Raw genomic sequence first — 21,725 nt, 5'->3', positions numbered from 1 at the left:
ATTATGTAACTGGATTACTTGACTCCAATTTATAAGGTTAATGTAACCGATTCAATCAGTTATATTACACAAGTCTGTCAGCCTGTAATACTGAACATTTCACTATTTGCCTTTTTGGGTTTGATTCCTGCCTCCACCCTGTGTGTGGAGTTTTCATATCCTTCTTGTGCTTCAGGGGTTTCCTCCGGGTACTCTGGTTTCTTCTCCCAGTAGGCTGATTGTAGGATAGGTTTCTTCTCCCAGTAGGATATGTACTGTAGGCTGATTGGCATCTCTAAACTGTCCAGCGTGTGTGTGTGTGTGCGTGTGTGTGTGTGTGCGTGTGTTCGCGTGTGCGCGTGTGCGTGTGTGTGAATGTCATCAGGCCCTGCAGTGGACTGGCATCCAGGGTACCCCCTGCCTTGTACCTTGAGTTCCCTGGGGTAGTCTCCCAGCTCATGACCTTGTGTAGGACCAGCGGTTCGGAAAATGGATGGCTGGGTGGTTGAAGAAATCTAGGTTTATTTACACAAAGACAAAGCACTGAGTGTAATGGATTTTTTCTTATATAAATGAACCAGTATCTCCACTTAGAGGGACATACTTTATAGTCTTTCTAACACACAATGAGGAAGATGGAAGTCTATCCCAGCCTAAAAGTTGCCTTTAAGTCTTGTGTTGTCTTTGACCAAATGGAGCCAGGTTATTATTGTTTTAAACAAGGAAGCTAGGAGAGACTGTATGATCACCAGTGTGAAGAAAGAAGTCCAGAGATCACCCTAATGTGTGTGTGTGTGTCTGTGTGTGTGTGTGTGTGTGTGTGTGTGTGTGTGTGTGTGAGAGTGCATAATCACTGTTTATTTTTTCTGTATCCCCTCTGGAAACAGTGTCCCCAAAAGTTGTAGATATGTCATATGTCCCCATTTTCCTTCTTTGCAGGTGTGTGTGTGTGTTTGTGTGTGTGTAGGAGACCTTGTATACAGCAGAACATATGGTCATATTGTTTAAATGCCATTTCTTGAACTTTTTTAACCATTTCCTGAATTATTTACCATGAAAATGGTGTTAAAATCTACTACAGAACATGACAGAAATATACTGCTATAATATAAATAGAAGTTATAAAGCAAACTTAAATCCATTGATTTAAGAATTTCTCTTGCGTTTTGTTTACTGAGGGACCTGACATCAGGCCCTACATATAACTCTATTGTTCCACTTTTAAAATCAACCCTTTTGACCCACACGGTATATAAAGTGTAAATTGATTCGTCTGTACCATTTCTACAGAGGAAAGACCCTGGACACATGCCCTTACTTCACGATCACAGCATACCACTGGTATCCCACAGACATCAACGCACACACCTTTACAGGTACGAACAGCGATACCGTCACCTTGCCCGATGCCTTGCTGGAGGTACCTGTTCTGCCTGGGGGTGGCATGTCTCTTCTTGCCTGTCAGAAATTACACTTCATTGAGTACCACACTGAGCACTGGTTCCTCACTAACACAAAAGGCAGCGCTCTCAACAACAAGGTGAGCAAAGCCAACTGTGATTCATTTTCAAATCAGCAGGCAAATTGTGTGAATTCATTTTCAGAGATTATTTCATACATGAGTAATTCTGCTGAAAGGGTGTGATACATTTTTATTTCATTTCCTGATGCTCCTAGCAACTGCTTGTTCAGTTTTGAGATAGATGTTTATTATTAATTTAATGATTCATTACATTTTATTAATACTTCCACCAGGAAGCTTGTGCTTTATTTTTATGTAAGGAAGCTTACATTAGATCCCAGGCATATTTCAGCTGGGGGTTTCTTTAAGGAAGTAAAAAAAAAACACTGCAGAAATGAAAAGCCAAAAAGTGGAATTTGTACCTGTTGTGCTTGTGACCATGTTCAGCTCTGAATGCTTTTGTCACACTCCACAGCAGTGATTAATGACATATTAACTACACTCAGGACTTTAAGAATTTGTAGTTTTCCTGTTAGGAGTATTTCTGTTGTTACTTAGACTACTAAGGGAAATACATTTATAGAAAAGTTCCACAAAAAGAAAAACTTTTATTTTTTTCAAAATAATGTTTCTAGTTCCAAAATAGATGATAATATCAAACCCATTTCTGTTCTCTGAGATGCCTGAAGTGCTTGTTCATAAGCTTCTAAAATTTGAAGGTGTTATCTTCAACCATTACATTTCTGTGTATGTTTATCCCAACAGAGGCAGAAACGTCCTGACTCATTTTATATCAGATTTGTGGCGATAAAATAATTTATTTGTTTATACTGATCGAACTTATCAGACGTCGATTTTTATTTCTCTGGTGGAAAACTTTGTACATTACTTAAGTGCATAGGTATTTTAACAACAGACACATCCTAAATACTCAGTAAAAAAATGCTGAATATCACTTCATAAGAAGAAGAAGATGATGTTCAGTTTTATGAGACTCTAAACACAGTATATAAGCTAGCAGCTTTATTTCAATTGTTATTACAAAGTAACACACACGAATCTTGAGACACTTGATCCATGAAATACATTATAGCACAAAACCTTGTAATGAAGCGACCCTGTGGATTGGATTTAAACAACTGTCCAGATGGAGGCAGTGTTGTTCAGTCACTCAGTTAGCAGTCACTCACTTGGGTCATGCTGCTTTCCTTCTTTCTGCTTGCTGTATTTGTAATTTACACGTGTTATATATTAAAGCACAATTCCAGTTTGTCAATACTGCAATTTCCCAGAAGACTTTGTTTGTATATTCTTGGTATTTGGTCATAGATATAAACCTAGCCAGTTTGTTATTATTTGTGTGTGTGTGTGTGTTTGTGTCAAGTGAAAAAGCTTTTATTGTCATTTCGACCATATATAGCTTTTGCAGTACACAGTGTTTGTGTGTGTGTGTTTGTGTGTGTGTCTGTCTGTGTGTGTGTGTGTGTGTGTGTGTGTGTGTGTGTGTGTGTTTGTGTGCATGTATGTGCAGGTATTCTCTGTTAGTCTTCAGGGTCGGGAGTCCAGACCTTTAGCAGATGGTAAAGAGGTGGTTTACCGCATACACACACCAGACCGCCGGGCGAAACCCCGTCAATCCCTGTGCCTTCTGTGGAACCAGGAAGCTGAAAGGTGGTTCACACACACACACACACACACACACTTACTGAACTATCACATTGAGGACCTGACTGACACAAATAATAATGCAGTTATTTAAATCTATGTTACACCTAAATCTTTGGCCTCTGTAACCAAAAGGAAGCACGTTCATGTGTTTTTGTTTGTTTTTACAAGCTGTCATTTTTCTTGTGCGTTTTAACCAAATGCCCCCCCCCCCCAGGTCAAATCTCTGCTATCATTATTCCTATCCTTGTGGGGACATTGGTTTCTTATGAAATCTTTTGTTCTAATGACGTATATTCAGTTAAAACTTGTGTGACATTTATTTTTATTGGTTCTCTTCTTTAGCTGGCTGTCTGATGGTCAGTTCTGTCGAGTGATAGATGACAGCCAGAACTTTGTCGAGTGTGCCTGTTCACATCTGTCCATCTACACAGCGTCCGCTGAGATCGGCTCTCTGTCTTCATATAACGAGGCTTTCTACACCGCAGGCTTCATCTGCATCTCAGGTTCGAGTCTGATTATTTCTTTAATCACATTGAAATAGGCCTGGCGAGTTAAGATTTGCCTTCCTAAAGCTCTTTCTTTAGTTACAAAAATTACAAATCTGCTTTCTAACGTGTCGTGTCTCCTTCGCCAGGCTTTGCCTTGGCCATCATATCTCATGTGCTGTGCTCCAAATTCCCCATGTTTGCTGCCAAACTGCTCACACACATGATGGTGGCCTGCTTAGGGACACAGGTAGGACTTGCTTTGTGCGTTTCCCTTTTTCTTTGTCTGTAATAGGGTTTATTTTTGCAGTTTTTTCCTGTTTTTGCCCAGTTGCTATTTTCCTGGTCAGAAATGAACCCACCTACAATGACGTGGCTGGTGCCACAGACTGCATGACATTTGAAGTTTGCTGACACAAAGCAAGCTTTGGCACAAATCTGTGCCTCCTTTTAACTCAGACACAACAAAGTAACCTGTATACAGAAAGGGGTTAAAAGTCCTTTTTCTGTAAATACTATTTGTAGCATATATAATTAAATAAAAGTATTTAACTGAATCATTTTATTCATAATAAATAAGAACAAACAGCTGAGTGACTGTTCCATGTGATTCAGACATTCAGTGTGTTATTACACACGTGACATCAGAATATAGCTAACAAAGCCAAACAAATACAGCTGAATGGCCACACATTATCACACATAAGCACATCACATAGCAAGAAATGCATTTGTAATGATAACTATAAGTGAAATCCACAATTTCTCAATTACTTTATTAGGAACACATCTAGAAGTCCCATACAGCTCAGTTCACATCAATCAACAAAACGTGATGTCATGATCGTGACATGACTTCTGGTGACAGACAGACTGACAGAGCATTTCAGAAACAGATCTCCTCTGACTTTCATTTTTAGACAGAATGGTGCAGAAAATACGTTCAGTGAGGGCAGTTCTGTGCATGGAAACACTGTGATAGAGAGAGTTCATTCTCACAGAAATGCTTAAATAGCCACTCTTTGCAAACGTGGTGAGCAGAAAAGCATCTCAGAATCCATAACACACTAAAACTTTGAAGCGAATGAGCTATAACGAGAGGAAAAGACCGCGTCCGGCTCACCTTCTGTCAGAAAAGGACAAGAATCTGAGGTCAGAGTGGGCCAAACTGGAAAGCAGAAGTTGGAAAGAACAAACAGCCAACGTGTCTATTTGCATTATGATAATGAAGGTCCGAGCTTCATGCAAAAATCTTCATGTTTATCTCCAGGTGAAGCCGTGTATATCAAAAATCTGCTGCTTTCTTCTACACTGAACCAAATGAACTTCAGCTTATCAGTTCACTACGTTGCACCTTAATCCTGTCCATTATTTGACTGCAGAATAAATCAAATAACATGAGGTTATTCAGAAAGCTGAAAGAATGCAGAATGTAGAACCATGTATTCTTCTTTTCGAACCCCTGCTGACTAGGTGATCCTGGCGTAGAAAGATATTTCTAGGAATTACATGATAACAGCTTGAATGAACACATCTAAATAAGACCGTATGGGCTACCAGGGTGACAACCCTGCTATCTCAAGTCTCCCTTCCCATAAAACCAGAGGAAAAAGAGGGGGAGGCAAGTGGCTAGTGGACTGATGCTTGTGAACAGGTGAGCTTAACCAGATTGGGGATTTTCCACTGGCCCTGAATTAATATCACGGAGCTGAATAACATGAAGATGCTCGGGGTCTTAGCAAAAAGGCAGTCACTAAAAAGCCTGTATGCATTCTGTTATTCATTAAATCTTTTTGCTTTTTCTCTCTTATCACGAACTCTTTTGAATGGAAAATTCCATGCTGGCCTTTTTAGCTGCTGTGGTCATCACAGAGACACAGGCTCAAACTTGTCTTTCTTGTCTGCTTTTGTGCTGTTCGTTTTAATGCTTTGTATTTAAACAAGAAAAAAATGGCTACACATTCTATATTTTTTTGTGAATAACTATAACTGTGCTTATGGTTCTTTTGTAAGTGGGAAATTATTCCATACATCCCCTGAACGTAAAGCTTGTGCAGTTCCCCAAGTGACTTTTTAATCAATTGTCCCAAGGGTAATCATTGAAAATTAGAATTTCTATTAAAAAAAAAATATAAAAAAAGGCTTACAAAGAAATATTACGAACTTACACAGAATTCTAAGCACATTTTAGCGTCAACAAAAAATGTACTGGGTATTCTATCAGTAAACTGGCAGTGAAACCATTTCTGATTGATTTTGCACTCTGTACTAATGTGTGTTGTCTCTAAAGTTCTATATATAGTCATGCATTTGAATGGTTTATCTGTAAATCAACAATCCTGTGGTATTTGGCTGCTCCGATGTTTTCTTGGCCAGCTCTGTCATCGTATCATTAGTCCCTGCACAGCCAAACTAACCAAAGGTCTAGATTTGATTCTCGCAGTGTCATTTGAATGTGGAGTTTGTTTGATTTGTTGTTTTTCCACATGAGAACAGGGAAGTGTCAACACATGGATATTTGGATATTTCAAAAATCTGTTTGGTACTAAAAAAAAAAAACGGCCCAGTGAGTCTAAAGTCATTTTAGGCAGTAAACATAATTCAGGATGTCAGAAAAGATGTCAGAGTTTATTATACAAAGGAGATGAGAGCAGCATGACCTCAGAAACTTCACAACATGATGTCACTGGTACAGCTTAAGCCCAGAACAGCAGGTTACAGGAAAAGGGTAGAGAGAAAAAAAACTGGTCCTGATCCAATGCAGGAGCAAGCATAAGGCTCTTCTGCCTACTGCTTTAGAAAAAATATTTCATCTAGCACTGTAAGGCAGGAATATAAATCTATGTCTGTGTCTATCTATGTATATACATGGGATCTTATGGGCCAGGTAAAACCAGGTAGATTCCTTCCTCGCAAAGGTGTGGATTAGACTTTTAATGCTTAATTTTTAACGATTAATTTATAGATAGTTTGAAGTGGTTTTGTTTTCGGCTCCTTAATAAAGGGGAAGCGATAATTCTACACAAATCTTATGAGGAATTTATATTTTATTTTTACTAAATATATGAAGTTATGCAACAGCACAGTTGAACTCTGATATCTACAGAAAATACGTGTATGTTATTTCATATACTGTAGTTGCATTGCTCTGACAGCAGCCCTGTCTGTAACGAGTGATAATATTAATGCGCTTGTATTACATTGTTATTGTATTACGCTTGTTATACATAGTCATGTCTATAGTAACAGCGCATACGCAGGGACATATACGACACCCCCTCCACATAAACGATAAAAGACTAATAATGGATATTTTCTTGTTATCAAAGAGAAATGTTTTGCAATTTATGAAGTTTTTTTTTATTAGTTTTTTGAAAGATTCCCAACATGAGAAAGTTTAGAGGCCAGAGGAGTTTCTACTTTCCTGTTTCTCAGTAAAATGACAAAAAAAAGAGAAGCTAGTGACTGAATGACTGTTTATTTTTGCTTTGTCATTTAAACAGTACATTATTGCTTACTACACTATCAATCTAAATGATTCGGATTCATTATGCTTTTAGTTACCACTTTGGACTAGTGTCATAGACTCTAAACATAAGATGTCTGCTTTGAACTTTACTTGTGGAGATTATACTTCTTTGTCTTTTCAAAGATCAGTTAGTCTGGATCAGTTTGCAAATCAAAAGAGAGCGCATAAATAAAGTGAAGTAAAAACTCTCCTCTTTAGCTATTCTCTGATCTGGCGAGCTGCTTTCAGCAAAATAATTCATGCATGTGTAAATCTGTAACTGAGCTGTGGCTGAACTATGGCCAGTGTGTTTTTCATACACTGATCAGCTTTTTTTGATTAGTGTGATCCACTGCAATACTTCACTGGGACACGTTTATACTTAGCATTACAGCAGGAAAGGTTTTACACCTTTAGAACCACGTTAGGCCCTTTAACTACAGTATACCAAGAATTTCTAGCTTGGTGTATTATTTTCAGGAATATATTAGAATCTCAAGTGACTTATTCAAACCGTGGGCAGTCATCAGTTACACATGATTTTCTGAAAGGTATGTATTAAAGACATACAGTTCAGTCATAACAAATGGAAGTACCCTTGAATTAAGGTTGTTTTCTGAACTTTATCCTTTTAGTCTTTTAACAGTTCTTGTTAAGGTTTTCGAGGACAGGGTCAATCTGTGTCACTCATACATGCTGTTGTAACACACCCAACATTGATTTTGAGCATTTGATTCTGGGATTTTTTTTTTTTTTTTTACTAATATGTCAGATGTTCAGAGTATTGATAAAATAATTATTCAGTTTTAATAGGTTTACATCTTTACAGGACAGGACAGGACAGGAAGGCAGTGGTGGCTCATCCATATGGGCATATGGGCATCCATGATGGCATGTGGTAGCCTAGTGGTTAGAGTGTTGAATGGAAGGTTGTGAGTTTGAACCCCACGTCCACCAAGCTGCCACTGTTGGACCCCTGAGTCATGCCCTAAACCCTCAACTGCTCAGTTCTATAAAATATGTAAGTCACTCTGGATAAGGGCGTCTGCCAAATGCCGTAAATGTAAATGGCATGCTGGGCACCAGGTATATCAGCTGTTCAGCAATTATTAAGACTCACCCACAAGTCATTCCATTGAAATAACAAATATTCTCAACTTAATTTTTTAGGTTATATTGTTACTAATCAATAAAATCTCTGATCATGAGTCACTATTCGATTTGATTTCTGATCATTCTCTGCTTTTCTAAGGAGAATGTTAGCAGCCAAGAAAAATCTGCTCTCAGTACTTAGCATTCCCACTTGATAATCATTGTGAAGCACTGAGACTCTTACACATAACTCAGTTTTTCCAGTAATAATAAGTACAAAGTATTTGGAAAGTGCATATTTTTTTCCAGACTGTTGTATAATTTGATGCTGCAGCATTGTCAACCTCGTCACTTAGCTTTGAGCACCTTATCCCAGGTTGGCTGTGTTTGTAATTACTCACTAATAGTGCTCTGTGCTTGAAGAAATTTCATCAGATTTATCAGATTTTTAATAATTCATACATACATCCCTTTCTGTCAGCTGGTAAAGGATTGCACTGATTTCTTTGATAAGTACGTTTTGGCTGGCAAACAGATCATAACTATGCAGTCTGGCAGCTGGCCGAGCATTGATCTACATCGGTTACACAGGGGGCAACAGTGGGTTACCTAAAAAAAAGTAAAAGGAAAAAAAAGATCAGAATCAGCTGGAGAGGTCAAGCCACCTGTCTCTCCTTCTGTCCTACCTCTCACAACTGAAGATTGTAGTGAGTGGAAAGTTACCCAGTAAAGCTCACCTGGCTTTGTGTGTCATCAAGGCTAGGGCTCTTCATATGAGCGGCAATAACACATTTAACTAGGGCAATTAGCTAGCAAGCCCAGGCAATAAAAAGGTCTTTAGCTTCATATGTATGCAAGCTGCACTCAGTGTCGGTGCTAAGGTATAGAGATACAAGGACACACAGAGACATAAACATGTACATGTCTGGAGCATAAATAGGGGTCTGAGTGTGTGAGTGGATATTCAAAGCGAGATCTAAGCCTGGTTTCTTTTTTACATTTAAAAAGCAGCGTCTCAGCGTCTCAGCTCCTCAAGTCTGGGATTATATCACGCTCACAATATAAACATTTTAACTCCGATACGACAGAATTTTGTATACAGGTTTTTTCAGAGATTTCTAAACACTGCAGCTACTTGTAAGGTCACAACATCAAATATTTACATAAGGATTATATCTTATAGTACATACTGTACTGTTTCTCACTACTAGTGTGGGATATAAACCAGGACAGGCAATGCATAAGGGTACATAGAAGAGAATAGCTTTAAATCTAAAGCTTAAAGGAGCTGATAACATTTAACAAGGCCCTCAATTTATTTTTAATATGTTTAAATAATTATACAAATGGAATTAGATTTTTTTTTGGCCAGTTCACGGGACATGACTGCTGCAGGTTTATTTATTCTCTAATAATAAATAAACACAGTAGCATAAACACAAAGTTGGACTACTGTTCGGAAGGATGTGAGTTCGAATCACAGGTCCACTAAACTGCCACTGTTGAGCTCTATAGCAAAGCTATTAACGCTTAATTGCTCTCATGTATAAAAAGATATAAATGTACTGTAAGTTGATTGAATGTTTTAAGTTGAGTAAATATGTAGTAATTAAAGGTAATGTCTGGCACACACATATTCAAAGAAACACAGATAAGTAAGTAGACTTTGTACAGCAGTATTTTGTGTAATAGTACAACAATTCATTTAAATGGCCAATAATTAAATCACAAGTGTTTTGTGCTACCACAAGCAACCAAAACTGCTTCCTGCACAGGTTCTACAAGTTTCTGGAAATTTCCTGGAGGAATAATCACCAGTCTCAGTCCAAAAGGTATTTCCTCAATCTGTGTATTAATGATGGTGGTGGACATCCTTGTCTAACACACTGCTCCAAAATCTCTCATCGGTGATTTGAGGACAGTGAAGGTCATAGCATATAACTTACATCATGCTCATACTGACTAAACTATTCACACCAGGATAAAGTTCAGCATTGAGGTACAGTAACAGTTCTGTAAAAACGAACCTAAAAACATGCCAGCAAAACAGCCAGACAGCAAAATTTGTCATCATTTTTGTAAATAATATAGATGGTGCATACATGGTCCTTGAAATGGAAGTTGTAAATTTTATTTTGAATATGTAATTTTATTTTGAATATGTAATAAAGTGGCCAATTATTTGAACTATAGTGAAAGATAACATTTTAAAAAATATATATATACTTTCAGGTCTGTTGTTAGGGGGCGATGGTTCAGAGGTTTTGGTTGCTTAGTGATTAATCTGTTTGTCTCATACCTCCTGGTTTTGGGGTTTTGATCCTCACCTCCCTCTGTGTGTGGAGTTTTTAATGCCTGTGTTTTAGCAGTTTACTCTGGGTTTCCTCCTCAGTTCAAAGACCTGCATTACTGATCTCTAAACTGTCTGTAGTGTGTGTAAATGTGTGTGTGAATGAGTGATTTTGCACTGTGATGAATCAGCACCCTGTCCATTGTGTCCCCTGCCTTGCCCCTGGACAAACACCAGGTTCTCTGTGACCCTTTGTAGGATATTAACTTGTTAAATAATTAAACAATGTCTGATCAGAGTGAACTGTAGTGTGTACTGAGTATATGTGTGTATATGTAGTGACTCTACTTGTTAATTACTTTAAATATTAGATTATATCGACTTTATATGTTTGTTTGTTTTTGCCGTTCCTTGCAGTTCTGGTTGCACAGGGCTATTTTTTCTTTTGTTTAGACATTACACATTGCTCTAAAGGCTAACCAGGTGAAATTTCCCTCGAGACACCGTAGGCATTTTTCTCAGAAAAATAGGGACTTGAGAGAAAGTCCTGAATTCTGAGGGTCACGGCTCCACAGTTGACTGTAGATCAATGAGTCAATGAGTCATTTTTTTCTTTGTAGGGTTGTAAATTAGCCTGACTTTCACTCATAGAACTTCACCAGATCTGCTGTCTGTAATGCAGCTTCCTCTCTAACTGTAATATTATCATAAGATTTGTTTTTCCCAGCATGACCATCATTATGCATCATTTGTTGATGGAACTGCTGCACTTTGAGATTCTTTGACACCAATGATCTTAGTAGTGGTGTTTCTTGGCATTTCTGTCTCTCTGGAATAGAAAATGTAATAGTAATTTTGTCCCTATATGAAGTACATTTATTGTATGTCTGCATAACATGGCTCTTATTTGCCTGCATATGTATTTTACTCTATTATCATGTTGAAACAGCATAAGCCAAGGCATAAGCACACATCCTTTGGTGATCTGAACTCAATTTCAAATCATATCAACACCTTTATCAACGGAAATCTATTTTTTTTTTTTTTTAGAAATATTGTTCCTGGCCTGTCAACACTGCAATTATAATAATCCTGTCCCCAAGACAGGAAACAGGTCAAAGAAGTGACAAGAATAAACACTACCCTTCACTACGTGCTCATGTCTTACAGGAAGTGAAAGTATTGCAGTCATGGAATAAACTCTTTTGTTTATAAATGCAGAAAGTTAAACTCCCTGGCTCAGTTGTTCAGCCCTGAGAGACAGACTCAGTGGCCGAATTCTGTGTGACGCATGTGAGCAAGTTTATCCTGACCACTTATTTACCGTTAGGAGCCAGCCCCAGGTTACGTCAAGAATTGAGAGAGAGAGACAGAGAGAGAGAGAGAGAGAGAGAGAGAGCGAGCAAGGAAGAGAGGGAGGAAGGGAGGGAGGATGTGTGAGAAAGCCAAGAGAAAGAAAAAGCTGTCCAGGTCCCTTACATTCACATCCCACATCCCAGAATCTTCCGTTACTGATGTTGAGACGTGTGTGCGTGGGTATGTGTGTCACTGCAATCCCACACTCACACAAACACAGGCAAGTGAATCCAAACAGCACGTTGGTCCCACGACTCAATCAGATTAAGCAACAAGGGCCTTGCTGGGTTGCCAAATCAAACAGCCATTTTCTTCTAATCTAATAGGACACATGCTTGTTAGTTTGACGTAAATCATCTGACTCATTCTCCTTATATAGTTTGATGTCTGGTTCAAACTGGTCAGAGCCTTGCACCTTTTTTCCCTTGTGTTAGGGAAATTGGAGGCACGTTGTACAAGTCAAGACCTTGCTGCTCCATATCACGGTGAACTTCAAGCTAATTGCTAACCCCGGTGTGGCACTAACATGATCTTCTCTGGTGGGGGTGAAGGGCCATCACAGGATTTCTAACGTTACCACCCTGTGTCAGCTGGCCCAGCTCTGAGCCTGACGTCAGCCAGGCAGAGCATGTTCTGATATCATCTTGCATGAAGTGACCAAGGAAGAACGCAGGATATAGAAATAAGACTCTGCATTGTACTGGGTCAAAAAAACACCCATAAATGTCTTATTGCAAACTGATGAGGATTTTGTTACATAACAGCACATGACATGACATAACACAACAGCACACTTTCTTGTAACCTCCTATTATTACAAGACACTGATGACAGCTATACTCTTTTCTACACTGTGAAGTGTCCACAGTATTCTAGTATATAAACCCATCAATGTGAAACCTTGTAAGCTTTTAACTCCTTCATGAAGCACTGTAACTTGTTAAGTGCTTTGCTGTAGTTTCTTTAGTATCATCAGTATTTCGGTTAATTAATATAATCCTTCTGCTGGTTTATGGTGCTTTACTATACAGTAGCTTTGGCTACACAGAGACTCCACTGTGGCTATGGCAGATTTTTTTTTTTTTTCAATTATATGAAGAAGACACTCATCAAAGGTTCCTGACACTCTTTCAGCTGTTTGTTCCTTCAGGGTTTATTCTCTTCTTTCAGAACCCTTGAGCATTCAAAGAGCTCTTCAGAAAGCCCTTAAGATTCAAATTGTATTGTATTATCTTTCCTACTTAACAATGTTTCACAGCTATCAGGTTATTGATTAATGTAACACATCTTGAAGGACAAATCATAATAATATTTATATTGAACAAGTGAGCTTTGGTGGCATCCAAGATATATTTTGTAGCAATATTCCAAGTTGATTTTTAAAAGCCATTGTAACTGCACTAGCAATATGACATCAACAAATAAGCAACAGAATCGCCAACCAAATTACAGATATTTCAATATAAAACTTAATTGTTTCTCAGGGTGAAGCTTGCTCTCCAAATGCAGCTACTTTGTCCCATCTAAAGTTAGTCCCCAAAATCATGCATTCACAAGTTGCAGAGTCTACACAGAGGATATTAATGCAGTTATATCAGGTCGAGGATTTTGAATCAACAGGCCCGTAGAGACGCCTCCGTCTCCTGATTGGCTGGATGGCGGTGGTCCATTTCACTTGTTGCTGATCCCAAGACCTGTGACAGTAATCCTATAGTTACAGGGAAACAGGAAACTCTGCCCTAGCTTCTAAATGCCTAATGGCATTTCCTTCTTTGTTGAAGTTGTGTATGAATAAAAATTAAACTCATTTATTTGGCCTTAACAATACCAGAGGTATTTTTTATAACAAATAACAACATATGTCAATCTGAACTGTATGCTCTTTGCTCTTTCGCTCTACTGTCTGTGTTGTCTAATATGATAACCTTTACCTTTCAGACCTACTTTCTGTCTTTTTTTTTTTTTTGAGAGAAAATTGTGTATGTTTGAGAGCAGACACTGACCGCTCATTCATATCAGTTCATGTGTGTGAAATCTGGACGTTCATAACAGAACAAGCAACAAACTCAAAAGTGGACCAGATAGAACCTTGAACTTTTGTAAAGAGGTTTGCAAATAAAAGCTAAAAAAAAACTTCTCTGACCTTTAACACCAATCTCTTTGCTTCAAAAACATATTAACAAGGTTTAGTTCAGGTTCTAGAGTTGTCCCTAACTTGTTGAATCTCCAGACAAATAGCTAGCTAGTAAAGTATGATTTTATGATGTATAAACTTTAAAGCACGTTCCAGTGAATTAGTTTTATTTACTCTATGGATAGTTCCACCTACAGTATGGATCAACCTCTCTATTGTTCAGCTATTACACCGCTTCTAAACTGCTTTTGCATTCTCATTCTATACATGAGACATCACTTTTTAGTCTCATACATAAACACTGTGCTTTGTCAGTCAACCCTACAAAAATGTATAGCCCCAGTTATGCAGGCTGTCTGTACATCTTTCCCTTTCCGTTTACCCAACTGTCCAGCCCATAACAAACCTCTCAGACCTCTGGACTGAATGCACTGGCAGAATTATTTTTGGAAATCCCTATACCCATCGGTGATCCATTTAACCTGCACTTTGGACAGTAAAAAGGGGACAAAAGCTCAAATCACGAGTAGCTTTCCTCCATGTCAGGTGAATACACATGGCCTAATGCCAGTAAAACTCAGCTGAGTGAACAAGCAAAAATGAGCAACGAGCATAAGCAAACGAGCAAAGCACACATCTTCTATTCTGAAACTGTAACATTTTTACCTAGATCTGATTAACCATCACAATAGGTAATCAACTGTATGTATGCTAGGAGGTTTATCCAAGCATCTGGAAAGTACTGACTGGAAGTTTTGCCTCTACAATACAAAGGGCTGTTTAAAGTCCACTTTCACAGCCTTGGATAGTGTGAAGTGTTGCATTTTGTAATTACCTTCAACAATAGAAGGGAAATAAATCTCATGCCAGAATATACAGGATGTGCATAAGCATATACAGGGATGTGTTTAAAGTCACAGGGAAGGAAAGCACCAATGATTCATTAGATTTAAACTCTATGTCTATTTTGGGTTTCTTTTGTCTCTTTTCCTTGACTGCTTGGCAGTTTTGTTGGTGTTACCCACAGCTGAGGATCTGTTGCTGGCCAAGGAAGTAGTCTGCATTTTCTGTAAACTTTTTGGTACATGATGTTCAACATTTTTTGAGTTCACCTGTAGGGGACGCTCTCTAGCCACACTCGTCGCTAAAACACATTGTGTTGTTGCTGATCTGTCCCAGAACGAACTCCACTGCTTGGAATACATTACTTGGAGTCAAGTAATCCTCCAATCTTGTATGTCATCTAGGCATTAATGAACTTTTAATGAATAACCCTATTAACAAGCAGCGAACAAAGTGATTGAGTATCACATGGCAGGTTTGAGACGATTGCATTGAGATGCTATGTAAGGAAGTACAATAACACAAGCTGTAATTGCTATACAGACTTCCATAGAATATTAAGCTTCTGGTATATAACAGCTTCATATGTTGTATCTCGGAGTGGTTAGAACAAATGTTATGAAATTTTACTGTCATGTGCTACGGGTTTTATAGTTGAATTTTAAAGCAGAATATGAATATGAATATGTTTTTATGTTTTGTCACTGCAGTAGTTTATCAGCAAGGCTAACTGCCTATTTGATTATTGTTGTTGTGTCAATAGTTTGACTCCATCTCTGTTAGTATCCTCTTATTATTTTTTTTTCACATTTCCTCAAAGTTAAACGCCAAACGTTAAAAACACACGGGGAGAAAATGACTTGGAAAGTAAACATGCAATGTTTAGGCTAATATGTAACTTGCTTTTATATGGTTAAGCTTTATCTAAGGAGACATTTATTTAATAGAAGGAGTCTCCAGCATCAGCACTTTAGCTAAAGTTGATCTTTTTAGTTTTAGATTTCAGGATAGCTTGTTCTTACTCAGAACATAACAAACTATTTTTCTGAGTCTGATGAAGCAATATAGCTGCTACAACTTAAGTGATAACAGGACAACAGTTTCTGTGCTATAAAAGGAATAAAACACTTTAGGATTTACTGTAATTGCTAAATAATTAAAGTGGACATGTTTTAGCATACTGTATGCTTAAGAAGAATGTGACAGGGAAAATGGACAGGTGTTGTGTGTGATTTATGGGAAAAATCTTACAGTACAGCTACCTCCTGCTGAGTGCTGTTTACTCTAGTAACAATACTTTGTATACAAGGACATTTGCTAGGCTTATTGACAGTCAACTTCTCAGAGTGAGTGGAGAAGCACAGAAATGGCTACACTATATTTCTGTATGTAGAATTTTATATTAACCCTTTTTTTTTTTTGCTGTAACTCTACAGACTGCAAATGCAGTGTTTGCTCTAAATACATAAGATTTAATGAAACTATTGGTTTCCAAAGATTCGTCTGTAATTATTTAGCATATTGGGTTTTGTATGAAATTCTGGATTTAATGGTGCAGTCAAAAATTTGTAACTTTTTTCATTAGGTTCAAGTCTAGGTTCTCTTATTACATACAGCAGTTGTCCTTAAAATATTCAAATTAAACTAACACCATGAGCCACCAGAACAGCCTGGTTGTGTGAAAAATCAAAATGATTCCCCTCAGTTCAATAAAAATTTAAGTTCAAATTCTGGCCGATGTGAATGGGTTTGTGGAAAAGTCCGCTCCCATTGGGATCAAAATGTCTCAGTATAGGATAAAGGTGATCAGATAAAATAACCTTGAACTGAATTGCAGTGACACTTCTCTCTAAGCAAACATATTCAAACTTTTCACTATGAGGCCTACTTCCCAGTCTTTCCACCTAAGTAACTTTGAGCAAAATTGCTGACTACACCTTAAATGAGGACAAACAAGGACACAAAAATCCAGTTTTTCATAACATTGCTCCTTCCTATAGGAAATAACTCAGTCAGAAAGCCTCCTTTCCCCTAAAACCACCTTAACTACCCTGATGTTGCTTTTTTGGCAAAGAGAATCTGAGCCGTGTTTCAGATGCTGCCCTCCCACTTAATCTTATTACCTAAGTTATCACCATTGAGAAAACAATTTCTTGGGATTTCATTACCATTACCTGTGCCCACATGTATACCAATATACAGTACACACAAGTGTGTATGAGAGACATCTTATCCAATAGCTATGTAAAATTAGAAGCCTTGTTAGATATTTCCTCCCATCAGACTTGGAATATAGTTAAGTCTGTTGAAATAGCAGGAGTAGTAAATCTAGGGGGGAGATGGAGTAGAGGGACATGAAAAAGACAGAGAAAGTGATGTGCAAAGGTAGATGACAGAATAGTGATGAATACAAGAGCCTTAGGGCCAGGTCTGTGAGCTACGTGCGGTGCACTCAGCCTCTCTTGCAGAACAAAAGCGGCCGAGGAAACACCCACGATGCTGCCGAGGCTGGAACCAGCTAGTTCAGACCGGTATCTGTTAGGGGAGGAGGAGGAAATGGGGTAGAGAGAGAGAGAGAGAGAGAGAGAGAAAGTCTGGCAGTGTGCTATACTCTCACTGATGTCATCTTTTGGCCGATACTATTAATAGTTCAGCATTAAAGCTGCATCAGCACTGGGCCAGTCGTCTTGTTATGATCAGGTAGTGAAGAGGAATTAATGGGGAATTATTGCCATATTACAATAATGTGTGACCTGGTTAGTGAATAACTGTGATATGTACTGCTATGTTGTCCAGTATTATTACAGTTTTATATAACGGTATATATTGGTGTCTTGTTTCTTAGTAAAAGCTAGGAGGAAAAAAATTCTTAGTGTTTCTCATCCTAGTTTCAGACGTCACACATATACATTTCAACATTGTTTTCACTTCCTGTGTCTTTGTTAAGCCTAGCACCAGATATACAGTAATTCAGGCTAAAGATCAAACAATCTTTTTGAAAAATACAGACTGCACATTTTTCTCTCGAACACTGTCGTCAACAGGCAGCATCAGAGGAGAACAGAAAAGAAGTGAGATTGCTGAGTGCTCTGAGCTTTCAGACAAACTGGCCACCGGTGAGCTTCGAATCGAACACCGTGGCCTCGGTGCTTGATGACAAACACACATGCTTTCCTGTCTTATACACAGGAAACCACCAAGACATCTCATCTTCCTGAAGGAAGAAAACAGACTAAGTTTGACTAGTGTGATATTATTATCACAGTGGGTGTGGGTGCGGAGGATGGGCATTTCACTTTTCAGTGAAAATGGCAGCAGGGCTTTGTAGCTCAACAACCACTGGAGCTAGCTGTTTCCTAAAATGAGCATATAAAAACAGCACAACACATGTAACTGTACACAATTATAGATGTAAAATTCACATCAGTTAATTAATTGAATATAAAAAATGAATCTAATATGTGAGATTGAAACACTATAACAATGGTCCTGCTAAGTAACTGGGTGCGTTTACATGCAGTTTTCCATTCTGATAAAATAAAGCATAAAATAACTACTGTACAATTTGTTGGGCCAACTACTAATGATAATGTTTTTACCTTGGGATCTCATTTCCATGGCTTTCTCCAGTCATGATGAAAAAACAGTAGCTTGTTAGCATCATACACATCATACACAAGACACAGCGTCATTAAGTCATCACAGTCTAGTTTACAATGCATTTGTTAATTATATCATTAATATTATATATCGTATATTCTTTCTGTAAGTAAAATGGATAAGCAGAGTTTTTGATGCAAACAACAAATGCATAGTCCATTAGGAATTTGATGTTCAGTTTGTATATTAACATGCATCATATAACATTTTACATTTGTAGTAATGATTTGGGATTGAACCACAGGGATTTTTAGTTTTAGGAGTTACAAGTTTTGTGTGGCCATTAGTAGGGTTTTTATGACCTGGCAACCCTCCATTTCGCAACAAACTTGTTTGACTGAAAGAGAAAAAAGGATCACAAATCACTTACTTGTACAGTGGCTTCGAGCAACCTTTGTATAATATTTGTGTGCATGATTACATTTCTTTGTAGCGTAATTGTACACATACAGCTCAACACCCGTGGAGAATTAGCGGTGCTATTTACCTATCTGAGAGATTGGACGGAAACTGGCCTGAGGGTGCAGACTCTTTTCTCAGCTGTAAGTGGGGTAGGTGCTCTGGTGACAAACACAACAATCATGGTCGGCTAAGACAAGAGGAGTTAACTTCTAAATTTGGCAGGCCATATCTGAACTGCTTCATATAACTGGTTACTCTAATTTATCAATTTAAAGGTTATACAGAATTCATCAGTGGTTTCACAGATCATGTGACGGCTGGAAATTAAATCTCTCAAGACAAATGTGCCAGAGTTCCAGAGAATTCTGGTTTGTGCCGGTGATAAAGGCTGCCTCATTTATCTAATGTTTCAATGTTACAGGATAAACACGCAACAACACGTCAACCACAATCTGGCTTGAACCTGCAATATCTTGCTTTTAGGTATGCACTCATCCTTTCTGGTCCCTGTCATTTATACGTTAGTCACAGCGAAGGGTCTTGTAATGCATGAACTTGGCTATTTTAAGCCTGCATGGCTTCTGTCCTTTTCACTCAGCTTGTATCTGAAGAGACTGCTTCTCTAATTCTCAACTCATCACCAGCAAATAGATCAGAGTAACATGAATGAAATGAGGCCTGAAAGTTGAATTTTTTTTTTTTTAAAGAAAATCATAAAAATTGACTTGTTGAATTTGTTACTTTTAGAAGAAGCAGAACAAGCCTTTATTCCTCACATATACAGCCAAGCACAGCAGAATTCCTTTCTTCACATATCCCAGCTCGTTAGGAAGCTGGGGTCAGAGCAGAGTCAGCCATGACACAGCACTCCTGGAGTGGTAAAGGATAAGGACGTTGCTCAACAGTTGTAGCTTGTTGGTGCTGACGCTTGAACCCCCACCCTTCTAATTTATACCCTTTGAGCTTTAACTGTTTAGCTGCAACTGCACCACTTACACCTTAGAAGAATTATAAGACAAAAGAGAGAAATTCATGGCTCCAAAAAAACAGTGACCTTCCTATGGCATTCCTTCAGCTTTCTCTATGTTGTCTATATCACTAATTCTCCTAGCAGGGTGTATTTGCCTGATAATAGTGATATGAGAAGAACTGTAAATGAGTCATCTTTTAGTACCTGTCATCACATTGCTGCCTGCTAAGGACAGAACTCGGTAAGGAAATAGCATGAGACTGAAACCCTGCTGCCTTTAATCCACTTTACTCACTGAATTTCATTTTGAGAAGACTTAAAATGATTTGTTCAGACTAGTTTAGAAGTTTAATTAGCACGATCTTAGAGCGGCCAAGTTACATGAAAAATACTTCTGTACTGAATGGGAATTTATATCAGCACATGACGGCTTCTAGAACACAGTGAATAAAGCATATCTCCACTCTAAATCTGCTTCATCAGGCTGTTCATGCAATTAATTCCAGGTCTGTGTCATCTAATCTCTTAACTATGGTCTGTTGTCAACTCTAGGATGAATTGTTTGAGGTTTATAAAATTGATGTTACATTGCGCTGTATTAGGGATTGTTCTTTAACTTGACTCCAGTTATATATACAGTCCTATGAAAAAGTTTTGAAACCCCTGACAATTTCCCTGATTTTCATTTATAAATATTTGGGTGTTTGGATCAGCAATTTCATTTTGATCTATCAAATAACTGAAAGACAGTAATATTTCAGTAGTGAAATGAGGTTTATTGGATTAACAGAAAATGTGCAATATGCATCAAAACGAAATTAGACTGGTGCATAAATTTGGGCACCCTTGCCATTTTGTTGATTTGAATACCTGTAACTACTTAGCACTGATTAACTGGAACACACAATTGGTTTGGTGAGCTCATTTATCCTTTAACTTCATAAACAGGTGTATCCAATCATGAGAAAAGGTATTTAAGGTGGCCAACTGCAAGTTGTTGTTCTCTTTGACTCTCCTCTGAAGAGTGGCAACATGGAGGCCTCAAAACAACTTTCAAATGACCTGAAAACAAAGATTGTTCAACATTATGGTTTAGAGGAAGGCTGCAAAAAGTTATCGCAGATATATAAGCTGTCAGTGTCCACTGTGAGGAACATAGTGAGGAAATGGAAGACCACAGGCACAGTTCTTGTTAAGGCCAGAAGTGGCAGGCCACGTATATTATTGGAGAGGCGAAGGCGAAGGATGGTGAGAGCGGTCAAAAACAGCCCACAGACCACCTCCAAAGACCTACAACATCAACTTGCTGCAGATGGTGTCACTGTGCATCGTTCAACAATTCAGCGAACTTTGCAGAAGGTGAAGCTGTACGGGAGAGTGATGCGAAAGAAGCCTTTTCTGCACACACGCCACAAACGGAGTCGCTTGAGGTATGCAAACGCACATTTGGTCAAGCCAGCTTCATTTTGGAATAAAGTGCTGTGGAGTGATGAAACAATGGTTGAGTTATTTGGTCATAACAAGGGGCGTTATGCATGGCGGCAAAAGAACACAGCATTCCAAGAAAAACACTTGCTAACCACAGTAAAATTTGGTGGAGGTTTCATCATGCTGTGGGCTGTGTGGCCAGTGCCGGTACTGGGAATCTGGTTAAAGTTGAGGGTCGCATGGATTCCACTCAATATCAGCAGATTCTTGAGAATAATGTTGAGAAATCAGTCACAAAGTTGAAGTTACGCCGGGTCTGGATATTTCAGCAAGACAACGACCCAAAACACTGCTCAAAATCTACTTGGGCATTTATGCAGAGGAACAAGTACAATGTTATGGAATGGCCATCCCAGTCCCCAGACCTGAATATCATTGAACATCTGTG

The 21,725-nt window shown here is 38.4% G+C and overlaps 1 protein-coding gene across 1 annotated transcript in view; it reads left to right on the top strand.

Moving 5' to 3' along the window:
• Positions 1-21,725, top strand: part of adgrv1 (adhesion G protein-coupled receptor V1) — a 119,697-nt gene that overhangs the window by 66,942 nt on the left and 31,030 nt on the right. The window contains exons 81-84 of the mRNA XM_060883885.1: positions 1,270-1,519; positions 2,973-3,112; positions 3,452-3,612; positions 3,744-3,844. Coding sequence (XP_060739868.1) covers positions 1,270-1,519; positions 2,973-3,112; positions 3,452-3,612; positions 3,744-3,844 — 652 coding nt within the window. The remainder of the gene's footprint in view (positions 1-1,269; positions 1,520-2,972; positions 3,113-3,451; positions 3,613-3,743; positions 3,845-21,725) is intronic.

The sequence above is a fragment of the Tachysurus vachellii genome, chromosome 12 (genome assembly GCF_030014155.1).
Source record: "Tachysurus vachellii isolate PV-2020 chromosome 12, HZAU_Pvac_v1, whole genome shotgun sequence".
Taxonomy (NCBI): Eukaryota; Metazoa; Chordata; class Actinopteri; order Siluriformes; family Bagridae; genus Tachysurus; species Tachysurus vachellii.
The sequence above is the reverse complement of the archived record's forward strand: the minus strand, read 5'-3'. Positions and strand labels throughout refer to the sequence as shown.